Source organism: Amblyomma maculatum, chromosome 1, assembly GCF_055883805.1.
Source record: "Amblyomma maculatum isolate TAMU_Amacu chromosome 1, ASM5588380v1, whole genome shotgun sequence".
Lineage (NCBI taxonomy): Eukaryota > Metazoa > Arthropoda > Arachnida > Ixodida > Ixodidae > Amblyomma > Amblyomma maculatum.
In genome coordinates, this window is record NC_139344.1 from 120,479,124 (window position 1) to 120,491,420 (window position 12,297).

At 43.7% G+C, this 12,297-nt stretch overlaps 1 protein-coding gene across 1 annotated transcript in view; it reads right to left on the reverse strand.

Annotated features, from left to right (window-relative positions):
- The window catches only part of alpha-Man-Ib (alpha-Mannosidase class I b), a 68,642-nt gene that overhangs the window by 17,383 nt on the left and 38,962 nt on the right, over positions 1 to 12,297 (reverse strand). The window contains exon 7 of the mRNA XM_084588903.1: positions 6,254 to 6,377. Coding sequence (XP_084445029.1) covers positions 6,254 to 6,377 — 124 coding nt within the window. The remainder of the gene's footprint in view (positions 1 to 6,253; positions 6,378 to 12,297) is intronic.

Consider the following 12,297-nt stretch of genomic DNA (forward strand, 5'->3'; position numbering starts at 1 on the left):
CAAAGCATTCGGATTTTGTTACTTCGCAATCAGATGCACTTCGTTAGGGAGCTTGATAATCGTTGTCTTCGTCCAACGGCAAGGAAACCGCCCGGCACAAATGAGTCTCCTGGAGGGTTCATGCTCGTTCACTTGCAGAGTGGATCGCTGTGGACGTAGAACAGCGTTGGTTCCGGACCGAGATGCGCATCCGATATGTAGATGCACATGTGTCAACAAGTCGATTCCGCAGAAATCGCGGCGGAGGCAGAAAGGTTGTGGATCCTTTCACAACAGAATCACCATCCTCTGTGCACCGAGAACCTTTTCACCACTGTGACCACATCCGTTCTGACTCTTGAGAGCAGAAACCGGCTACCGGCTGAATCATCCGTTGCCAGAAAAATGCCGCGCGTTTCCTGCAGGTGTGCATTCCGGCCGGGGCAATGCCCTTTTCAAGGGGGGGTGTATAAGTGCCTCTCTGCCGAGCTTCGTAGATGAAATCCTATAGCTGCATGCTTGTAGATGACGTGAGGAGGAAGCAACGCCCATTGCACCATGCCAGCGCCGCGGTGACCGCATTGTGCTCGGTAACTCAAGACACCCCGCGCATATGCGCCGCTCGTAAGTCACAGGAGACGATTCCACCTAGCTCTGCAGCATCAACAAACCCCTGGCGGCCTTGCCTTTTGAGATCCCTCTCTCTCTCTCTCTCTGCCGAAAACTTGCATGCTGAGAGCGTCTCATTCTGTCACGTCGAACACAGCCCGCGCTACACGCTCTTACAATACGAAGATAGTATATGCGTGCATTATGAGTGGATTGTGAAAACACTGTAACATTCCCCCATACTGCCTGAATATGATATACTGCAATCACTGTCACTAATTTCCACCCCGAGGCCAAAAAAAGGGGGAGCTTTCGCTTTCTACCTGCATTGGCATGGCCATTTCGTATGGTGCGCTTTCGCGTCGTCTGCTATACTGCCGTCCAATGTGTTTCTTGCCCGCTCCCGCATGATGGCGCCACATCCTCCAGCAAAAGGCAGATTCATTCATGTGCTCGTAGTGCAGTGACATTTTCATATAACTCTTTAATATATGTTGCTGCCATATGCTTAAACTATTTATTTATATTCACTTAAATCGCGAACTGTTTATCCTGCTGGTTTCTGAGGTCATCCGATGTGTGGTTCCGCGAATTTGTAGGAGCTGTGCCGCTGATCTATTTGGTTTAGTATACAACTACCTGATCGAATGCATCAGGCCACGTTCAAATAAAGTATTTATCGGCCCCTGGCATAATTTCAGTCTCCAAGCAATCTTCACATACCTCTATTCACATGTGGTGCAAACAAACAATGATACGATAGCCTAAAATATCCTCCATTGCGTTTTCAGTCGTGCGGGTGGAAGACTTCAGTCTAGCCAGCATAAACCGGCGCATTCGATGATAAAAATTAATGTGATCCTAACAATATGTTCGACATTCGTCATTGGACCTCCCGTTAACGTTCGAAAAATCAAGTACCCAATACGTTAAGGAAAATTCACACTCTTGCTTGTCAGTTCATCGGCAATCTGTATCTTACATGGGCAGTATGTGTCTTGCCACTTAAATATATTTTGCCCAACGACAGCCGTTTACACTGAGAACTAGTTCCTTTATTCATGCACAGAATTGGTCTAATACATTTAGTCAAGCGTGTGGGAGCTAAAGCGACACACTTTATTGTCGCGTGCCTTCGGGGTCCGAAGAACTAGGAGTGACGGAGGTGATTCACCCAGCTGTCTGCTCAGCGCTAATTGTGCTCCACTTACACACAGTGCCCGCTCATGCTGCAGGAGAAGTCATTGCTGAAACGGCCAGTTAGCTGGTGGCAGATGGCACACTTCTCAATTCTAAAACATATAGCAGCGGTCACATTACAACAGAGGCGAAACATAAAAGCAACCATGTTGTATGCGATGTCAGCACACAGTGGAGAATCCCAGATGGCCTAAATTGATCTGAAGGTGCCCACTGCTGTATCCTGTGTGTCATTTTGGAAAGCTAAACCTCACAATTTAAAATTTATATGCTGCTAAATTTGTTCCAAGTTAAAAATAAATTTGTTTATTGGCATATAAAGTGCTTCCTGTGCACTTACCAGTGCGAGAGAAAGCATCAATGCAGTGGAATACACACCGTTCAAAAGAGTGCGAGTTTACTATGAGACAAACTGCTTCACCTAATGGAGTTTGCTAGAGTCAAAAAGCAGCTGTATTAATATTTCACAATAATAGAGAAAAACACATTTAAACTGAGATGGAAGGCAACTTCCACTTCATACTTCTATTCTTTGGTGCTCCTCCCCTTATACCTGGCATTAATGCCCCTTTGAAAAGGAAAGCACAGTACCTGCCTCACTTCTTGGTAGACACTTACACTACAATGAATGGCATACAATTGTCATTTAGAATCTCTATCGCAAACTAGCCGTTAACTTGACTAGCAGATGGATGTTAAATGGAAGCGAAATGGTATAACACCACTCTGAACGTTGCACAGAATGATTTCGCCACAATTTTGATATAAAATCAAGTGCATATTTTCTCCGACACCATTTTTCTCAATTATGGCTGACGGTGACGACTTATCAACCGCACGAGCTTTATACACTTGAGATAAAATCAATACTTTACTGCAGCTTTTAGCTTTTAAAAGCAATTGGCAATACTTGTGCGGAGGCCGAACCCCATACAGTGAAACCTCGATAATAAGAATCAAGTTGATACGAATTCGCGAAATACCCCGACCAGAGTGCATTGTGTACAATGTGCAAAATTTCGTACGGTCTGAACAATCTCCCGTGCCTCTACGAATAATACGAACGCGCAAACTGCGACTGCAGCCTTGAGCACTATGTTGATTCCGCGATCACTAGCCACGCTGTATGTACACATCACGAGCAGTTTGTGGCGACAAGTGGACCACACGTCGCCATCTCCAGTCATGCTGTACGAGCCGCGAGAAGTATGCGGAGGTGGGCGGATCACACATCGCCGGCATCACTATCATTTTCCACGCCACAAAAGGTCTGCAGTGGCATGCGGCCGTGAGTAGTAGTCGGCAGCGCATGCGGCGGGCACGCACAGGCCGCACATCATTGACTTCATGACCGCTAGTCGCGCTGTACACATCGCGAGTAGTCTGTGGTAAAGCCTCTCAATAAACTAAAAATAGCGCCAACTTGTGAAGATTGCTGCCTGCCTCCTCTCCGGCGCTCTCCTTCGACGTTCGATGCTCCCATTGGCCAAGCGCCGTCACGTGTTTGCGTGCGCTTTCCACCAATAAAAAACGACCTGGGGCCTCGCCGTGTGCACCGATCAAGGCGGCCGTGACCGGCGCCTGCTCCGGAGAGCACGCGTTAGTCGTGCACCGTGTAGGTGGCGCCATGGTTGAAGTACGAGAGGAGGAGCGGCGGCGCCGGAGGAGGAGAGAGGAGATGTCACTAAGTTTAGTTTATTCAGGGGCTTTAGTCTGCGGCAACCGCGTGGCTGGCACGTTGCCATCTCTTGTCGTGCTGTACACGTCGTGAGAAGTCTGCGGAGGCAAGCGGCTCGCACGTTGCCAACATTGCGATCGCCTGTCGCGCTGTGTGCGCTGCGAGTGGTGAGCTATGACCGTGCTACCAAAATAAACCTTCTCGAACGTAAATAGATATGCGCGACTGCCTTTCCTATGCTTCTGCATACTTATTTTCTTTAGTTTTGATAATACGAATGTTAGGATGATACAAATTCTTTCGCGGCTTAAGATTCGTATCATCGAGGTTCTACTGTAGATGAGAAATAATATGGACACAGGCACGCTTCCCGGAAGCCAGGGGCTGCTTCTAATTTCAGTTTTTAATGCATGGTGCACATGGCTCAAGAGCTCTATATAAGGGCGACGCAGATTATACAGTCTTGGACAAAAGTTTGCCGGATGTAGACACTTGGTAGAAAAAAATTCCTTAGGGTCAGGCAAAGCAGGTTTGTGGAATACCAGGTGATGAACACCAAAAACTTTTGTCGATGAATGTATGTGTTGTGTTGTGTTTTATGGCACATAGGCAACTTAGGCCATCATGCACCAAGAGAAAGATTTAAATACGAGTGTGTATTATGTGCCACTTAGACACTAACAGTGCCACCTAGACTACAAATACTAGTATCTAGATTTTAATGAGCAATATCTAGCTTCAAAAGTAAGAAAAGCAAATGTAAGGACAATTTCAAGGCCCCAGCACCCATTACATGACGTTATTAAACGGTCAAGTCCATAAAGTGACTTGAGCGCGGCACTGAGACCTTAACAATCACATTCGCATGCTGTACCTGCCTGAGGCAAGCAATGTGTGCGCTTCACACATTTTTAACACTGTCAGATCTTGCATGGTCAAAGTCATATGATGTCAAGTGCTATAAAAAATTGGCAGAAGTACTAGCGTCACCAACAGTGAAGCTTATGGAAATGTATGATAGTATTTTAGAAAAATTCTGCAAATCTTGCAATTTCCCCAAGCTTGCCGAGCTTTTAGTACTGTAAATGTCAGTGGCAGCCACTATCTGGCAAGTGCCAATTCCTCATGCAGCATAGATAGCACTCCAGCAAGTGCAGCTGTCTCCACTGCAGGTCTCAGACCTTGAGGTCCTCTCCATCTTCATATGAAGTCATTTATGGCCTTTTGGCATTACCTTGCTCTTGGTTGTTTTAACCTTTTCCCATCCAGGTAGCTGAATCTTTATCTCATTTAGTCCCCGGCCTATAGCCAGCCTTCTAAACTGTGGCATACAACTTTTGAGTTAAACTAGGAAAAGCACAGTACTTTTACATGATCCTTGCACACAGCCAAACGACGCCAATATGCAAGGTTGAAACAGTAATAGAGTCACAAAGGTTGCAGCAGTTGGAGCAGTTTTGCACACTGTGTGGTGCACAAGTCACTAAACACAATGTCAGTAAGTGATGTGAACAGCTTTTTGTGACAGCCATTGATGTTATGAACGAGGTTGCCAAAGTTGCCTGCATGCACTATGGAACCTATCATATGTCACCAATGACCTGCACATAATTTTATACTTTTTGAGACTATCAGATGAAGTTTGGTTTGGTTTGTGGGGTTTAACGTCCCAAAGCAACTCAGGCTATGAGAGACGCGTATCAGATGAAGTGGACAATGTCAAGGCACAGAAAGGTGCTGAGACATTATGTAGTGCATGTAGTAATGCGACATTGTAAAACCAGGCATTTGCATAGGGGTGCTTAGTGGCCAAATAACTATACATGAAACGAAGAGTTAGCGTTGGAATGCCTTACTGTACTTCTTTTTGCCACTGAATTGTTAAATTGCATGAAAAAGGTAAGCAAGTACAGGAAAGATCAATGTACGCTATTTACAAAATACAAAAAGTAGCAAGTTTGCGCTGCTTGTGCGCAAGTGCCCAGGCACAGTTCAAAGTAACTATGCACACAACCACCGCAAATATTTACAACACATAAAACACTGTATATACAAAGCCTCACGTGCATGGACCTAAAGAATTGCATACGTGTGACACACTGCACAAGCAACCTGGGTGGGGTGCCCGATTGCGTATCATCCAAGAGACAATGCGTGTGCCTTGCCCCAGAACCATGGTTCATCTACCTGATGACTTAGTCTCATGAGGCTGTGGATTCCCAACGTTCAGTTGCATGCAGTAACTGCAATTCTAAGCCCCACCAGCTTTTTTTTAACTTCTTAAAGCCAGCATATAATAACTAGCTAGAACAGCAAGTTATTTACTAAGTGAATTAAGATCCCCAGCAAGTCACACAGCAGAGCTTAATACCTACACAGCGGAGTGGTCAAGCTCTAGTGGCTAGTGCAAACTGTGAGTGATGTGCATGCAGAGATGGATACAACAAAGGGCAAGAAGATAAGAAGATAGCACAAAGTGTCTCCTTCTACTGCTTGCAGCCATCGTTCAGAAAAGGACATTATGAGCCCACTACAAAAACAATGCTGCACATATGAGTGAAAAAAAAAAAGTCACTTTGAAAGCTACATAGCAAGCTGAGTACACTTCAGAGTCATTAACTGCAAGGCTAAAGCTCAAGTTTTCAATGGAGTTGTGAATTTTACATGCTCATTAGTAATGTAAAAGTAATTATCCACATAATACGTAGTCAAACTGGAGCTTTCATTGCATATTTAGACACCTGCATATTTCCTTGTTCGTTAAGTACATCTGCTGATCTGTCGTACCATTTTAGGGTAGAAGGTGCGACCTCGCACAAGCTCGCCGATAAAGAGAAGCTTGTTGGGCTCAGACCGTCTGACCAAATGTTTCTGGATGCCCTCCACAGCATCCAGGTAATCTTCTTTAAGCCTGCGTCGAGTTTAGAAATTCTTGTCAGATAACACACACACCTGAAACAAATAAGACGCTAAGATCTCAACCTGTGTACAAGAAAAAATTTTGCTATTACAGTCATCGATATTTTGAGTAACACAACTAGGTGTTAAGTAGGAGTGTGCAAATACCAAAATTTTGGGAGCAAACAAATGCAAATAACACAAATAGAGCTCAAATTAAATTGAATACTCTCAAATAGTTTTGAATGCTGATAAAAGTATTTTAAACTAAAAATGCAAAGTGCAGTTATGAAAGGAAGCAGATATACCACAAATTTTGTTTTCACCCAACATGAGCATAATTTATTATCCCCATAAGGCCTACCAGACGTTAAATAAGGGACAGGCAGTCATGCAATACAGTAGTACCTTGCTGATGCATTTTTAATTGCGAGGAAAACATATTAATTCAGAAAATGTTATCCGAACTGCCCCATTCTGAAAAATGTAACTGTTGAATGAGGTACAACAGCATTTCCTAGTGTAAGGTAATCAGAGCTCCCTTTTCACTGGTTCTCGCAGAATTTAATTCGCACTTGCATTGTCTACAGTGCAGAAGAGGTTAAACAACATATCCGGTACACTGATGACAATGGCGAGCTGGGATCACTTCCTCGCCCCTTCTGAATACTTCACCCCCTTACACCAACACGGTATGGTGCAGTGACCGATGTTCTAGACCTTTATGCTGCGTTCCCCAGACCTGGCCCACTTGTACGCAAGCGCATTAGTTGTAGTTCTCAAATACTTTTCCTCTATTCCCCTAAAGCAATGTGAAGAAGCTGCTGCGTTCCTTCTCATCATATTGTGTCTCTGCGGGAACAGTTTTCTCACATAAGCTTCCTGTCATTCTTTGATACACCCCGTTTGCATCGAGGCACTCAGGCAGAGATGCCAACATGATGGGTGAATGCCACTGACCTCCCGTTATGTCACATTTAGGTTCGGCCTGCTCGTGTGTTAGCACATGTGCAGTTGGGCATTAAATGTAATATATGACCACAATGAGTAGAAAATCTGAGCGTAGTAGTAGTAGTCAGGAAATCATGTTATCTGGGAACATATTAACCAGGAGAAAAACAGCTTAACTTCAGAGAGATTTTTACTGCCCACAATTTTGAACATATAAACAGCCGACATATGAATGAGGTTTAGTAGCAGATGGCTTCGCAACATAGCAGTTATGTCAGCAGTTGATTATCGGAAGAGCGAGCCACAGAGTAGTGCTGGTAAAATACAACAAGACACCTAGCGAGACAGATATAAAACCGGCAACTTGAGCTACAATACAAGCAGGACCACTCCTTCCATGCTCCCTCGCAAGTCTAGACGCAAAATGATGGCTGTGCAATGCCACTCTCAATGCAGCATTCATGATGACATGTAGCCCACTTAGCTCACTTGTCTTGGTTTCACTACAGAGCAAGCTAAACTGAACATGCGGAAACAAAACCAAGATGCGAGGTTGACATTGTTTCGCTTGCCCTGTGTGCAGACCCAAGGCTAATGCAGTGTGATTGAGCTAGCCAGTTTCCAGGTTTATGTTTAACCCATAACATGTCTTCCTGTCCTCTATGGCCAAGGATATGCAGTTTTAGACTCTAATATATGAAACCTATGAGTCAAGAAATGACCATAGCAGAAAGAGACATAGGTTTGTCCATGCTGTTATGCTCTGCAAGCCACATAACTATGCGCACTTGGTCGCTTATTATCGTGACCATAAACAAGCCAATCCCGGGTGTCCGTTGGCAGTCACTTGTCGACTGCACAGTGGCTTGGTGCTGTGCTTTTTCTAACCGGGGGCGTGTTGCGGCGGCGGTAGGTGGCTGTTCAGCTCATTGGCTTTATGCAAGACGTGATTACTGCATGTTGGCTATAGATTTTATGAGGAAAGAGCAAGTAGGTTAACTAATGTATCAAGCATGGGCTGCTCAATCGAGCGTCCTTTGGATATGGAGTAATGTGGTTGCGAGTTCAGATAAATGAAAAATTCCCATTTTCCGAACATTTGGAAGGTTCAAATACATTTCAAAAAGTAAAAGTGCTATGCGAATTAAATCGAACAGCAAATACTACTTGCAACTATTCAATATTTTAAATATCGCACACCACTAGTGTAATTTATTTTTGTTCTCCTTCAACGGTGCCCATACAAGTAATATTTTAGAGGTCTATGTGTACTACCTTCCCTTATAAACCGTTCGCAAGTTTGAGGTATGACCTAAGTGTTATGGAAAAGCGGCAATGATGATATTAACAGTGCACAAGAAACTGTGACTAAGAGCTTGCTTGCTTTTCATGCAAAGTCAAAATATTAGCAACACAAAAGCTTCTGCAAGAAAGCCGATCCAGTACACTAACATGAAATGCAAGAGATTGCTAATGCAAAAGTTAAGCTGTGCTAAGATTTCCACAGTCAAATCTTTCGTCCTCCCACCAAAAACCCACAGAAAGATAGTTTTATGTCAATGTGACAAATACATCTGTTTATGTCTGCGTTTCTTTTCAATTATCACCATGTTCTGGACAGGGTTATTCAAGTACAGTAGAACCCTTTTATAGTAAAGTCACTTGAGCTGGCAAAAATCTTTACTACATCAGCTGTTGGTGATAACATAACCCTAAAGACACTGTCAGATAATTAAATGGCCAGTAAACATGACCTGTTGCTTCATAGAAAAGAAAGAAAAAAAAAAACACTAAAATACCTTCCGTTTCTCTCTTATCTCTTTGTGCAATTTTTTTTTTTTTTTGGCTATAAGAATCCTTTGTTTACATCTTGTGGAAGTACCTCTTTAGCATGAATGAAAAGTGGCTAAGAATACAACTAAGTTTGATTCCATGTAAAAACCAATGCCTTGCATGAAGAACACGACGTTGCGTTGTTTGTCATTTAAGAGGCAATATGGATGAGAAATGCACACAACAGTCAAGCGAAACAAAGCCACACCGCCACTTGCCACCATTAACTCATGCTTCGCGCTGCACAGTGGAGTGAATATTCGGCCGTTTCTAATTCTTGCTGTACTTATGTTCTCTTTTACTTTCTGAAGGGACCGCGCTGTCTACTTTCCAGGTTCGTAGCCAGCTTTACATTTTTTTCCCCTCACATGCTGCATGCTTTCTCTCACGGCTCCAAGGCTTACATAAAGTTGCCTTCTCCTCGAGAGCCTGGTGGTAAAGCCATTAAAAAAAATATATAGAGAACACTCGTGGTTATTATTTTTTGTTCCTTAAACAAAAATTTCATTCGCGATACTTGGTAGCACGCTACGACGATGTCATTTTGTTAGAAGTATGTCACTGTGACCACACTCACTTTACTATAACCAATTTTTCTAAAAAAAAATGTATTTACTATAAAGGGGAAAAAATGTATGAAGACGAGCTGGGACTTCAGTTTCACTTTACTATATCTGGTTTACTATAGTGGGATTCTACTGTACCTTCTTGAATGGTCTACTGCCATTACGGTCTACAGTCAATGAGCTTGATTATTATGAATTGTGTAATTTTATGATCTGAAATGAAACTCAAGGACATGATTACAGTTTCTCTTAGTTGCCTAACCTTGGAGATTTCTCTGTTGCTGCTAACAAAAGCAGGTAGGTTGCCAGCCTGGTCTGGTCTGGCCTTTCAGCACTTGCAGACTGTCATAAACTTTATGGCTCTCTTTATGTGAATTTATTGATGTGATATACTGGTCAACATTCCTTTTTGAGCACAAGCCAGATACACTTTCATTTATTCTTTGCCTTTATAAACTTTGTGACATTTTCCTGACACCTTGTTTTGCTCCAGGCATGTAGCCTTGCAAAGCAATTCCACCATTATTTGCAACTTGTGGTGTATTCTGTGAAAATATATTTTCTGGCTGCATCTATGATATGTCCTGTAATCTTTTCATTGCAGCAGCATCATCTATGTCCAAGTGGCTGATGGACGTTGTAAGGAGTGCTGCAAGTTCTCTAAGCTTTTCAGGACCAGATTAGTAAAGATTTAAAAAATGAAATAGATATTAACACCAGCTACTAAACTTTCACTACAGCTAAGCATTTGACTGCTACAATTAAAATATACTTTATGAGCGACCAGTGAAAACAACACATCTGCTTTCCAGTGGTATTTTATGCGGCAAAAGCCCTCTTTATATACCTCCAAATGCCCGTTTTTAAACATTATGGGCAAGCTTAGCTCAAGCACTATGTATCAGTGACAAATGAAATTGGTTATGTTTATAAGTCGCAGCTTACTAGTAGTCACACAAAGCCGCTGCGATTTCTGAAGAGTTAATATAGAGCACTCATGTGTGCACTACCTTTTAACAGTGGAGCAGTTGGGTATTCCACCCCAACTGACTCGTGACAAAGCATTATAAGTGTGTACTTTAGATCTTTGAGCATACTGTAACTCTTGTGTGTGCGTGCAGTGAACTCTTGTGCAAAGAAAAGCGATAGCACACTCGAATGTGCCCATTTTAATTTTTGCTTGTTCGTCAAGCATGAATATTCGTGTTAGTCTTTTTATATATACAGTCGAACCCAGATATATTGAATTTTGGTTATATCGAACTCACGGAATATCCTCTTGAAAATCCCATGTAAAAGTATAGGAAACAAGCGTCAAATATCGAACTCAATTTCACAGGTCGTTCAATATATCGAACTCCGCACCACGCACTAGAAAGTGTGCCTTCCCCAATGACGATCACATCACCCTCAGCCATTTGCCGCGTGACGTTTTCAAACCACGCGCGGAATGAATGAGAGGGGACAGTTCGGCTAGGGCAGCGCCGCGCCCATTCCCCAAAGGCGCGCGCATCTGCGGTTATCGTTTCCCACGCGCCAGCATGTCACGTTTGCAAGCCATGTGCATGAATGAACCAGAGAGAACCGGTGGGAACGAGAGGGTAAAAACGCGATAGAGCGAAGTGCAAAGGTGTGCCCATTCTTTTGCCGAGCTATCTCTCTCCTTCCTCTTTCCCGGCCTTCGTTCGCAGTAGCACGCGCTACGCCCGCGCTACGCATGCGCCAAGCCAGCTCAGCCCGTTTTCAGACAGAACGTCGGACGCTTTCTCCAGCGTGTTGTGGACCCTCTGTGCACGGCAGATCTATATTTTTTTTTGCGAGAGTCGTTTGTTCTTATCATTGTGCTGTACGTGCGGCGTAGCGTGAGATATGACGTTAGAAAGCGGCTTTCTTTTTTTTTTTTTTTTGCTGGAGTCGTTTATACTTGCATGTATGAATCAACGAAAGCACGCGGTCAGCTGCGATCATGACACCGGCTTTTAGCATTTTTCGCTTCAAACAGCCTTTAAAGCTACTTTATCACGCTTTTCAATGATTTTGTGGCAGTAGACTACGCCCACCCCAAGAACGGCTTGATAAATCGAACCAGGCTTGTGCAATTAAGCCATCACGGGCAGTCTGCCAAGTTCCCTCCCTGCCGCCCAGCAGGAGCTATCAAAAGATAAACACGCAGCGACGTTATCGCTGCGCAGAATCTTGGCACGCTGCCAAAAAATGAGCTGTGGATGAGACGACCGAAATGGAGTGCGACATGCAAGCGATAACGCTGGCGATTTCTGCCGCGGCAACACAGAAACCTTGTTTTGAGCTGCGGCAGTGGCTCGTACGGCAGAGGGGCACAGTTCCAAGAAGTTGGAAATTTTTGGTCTGTCGCTGCCGCTCGTCGCTGAGATCGCTTAATCGCTTGCATGTGAGCGAGCTGGCCTTAACGCTTTTTTTTTTTTTCTCCAAATTCTCGAGTGCAAAAGTGGAGGGTGGGTTCATTATGCGAGTGAGTTGATTACACGACAAATACAGTACCGTTTTTTCGCATCGTAAGTGCCGTCCCAAGCCGATTTCTGTATATTGAATTATCGATATATC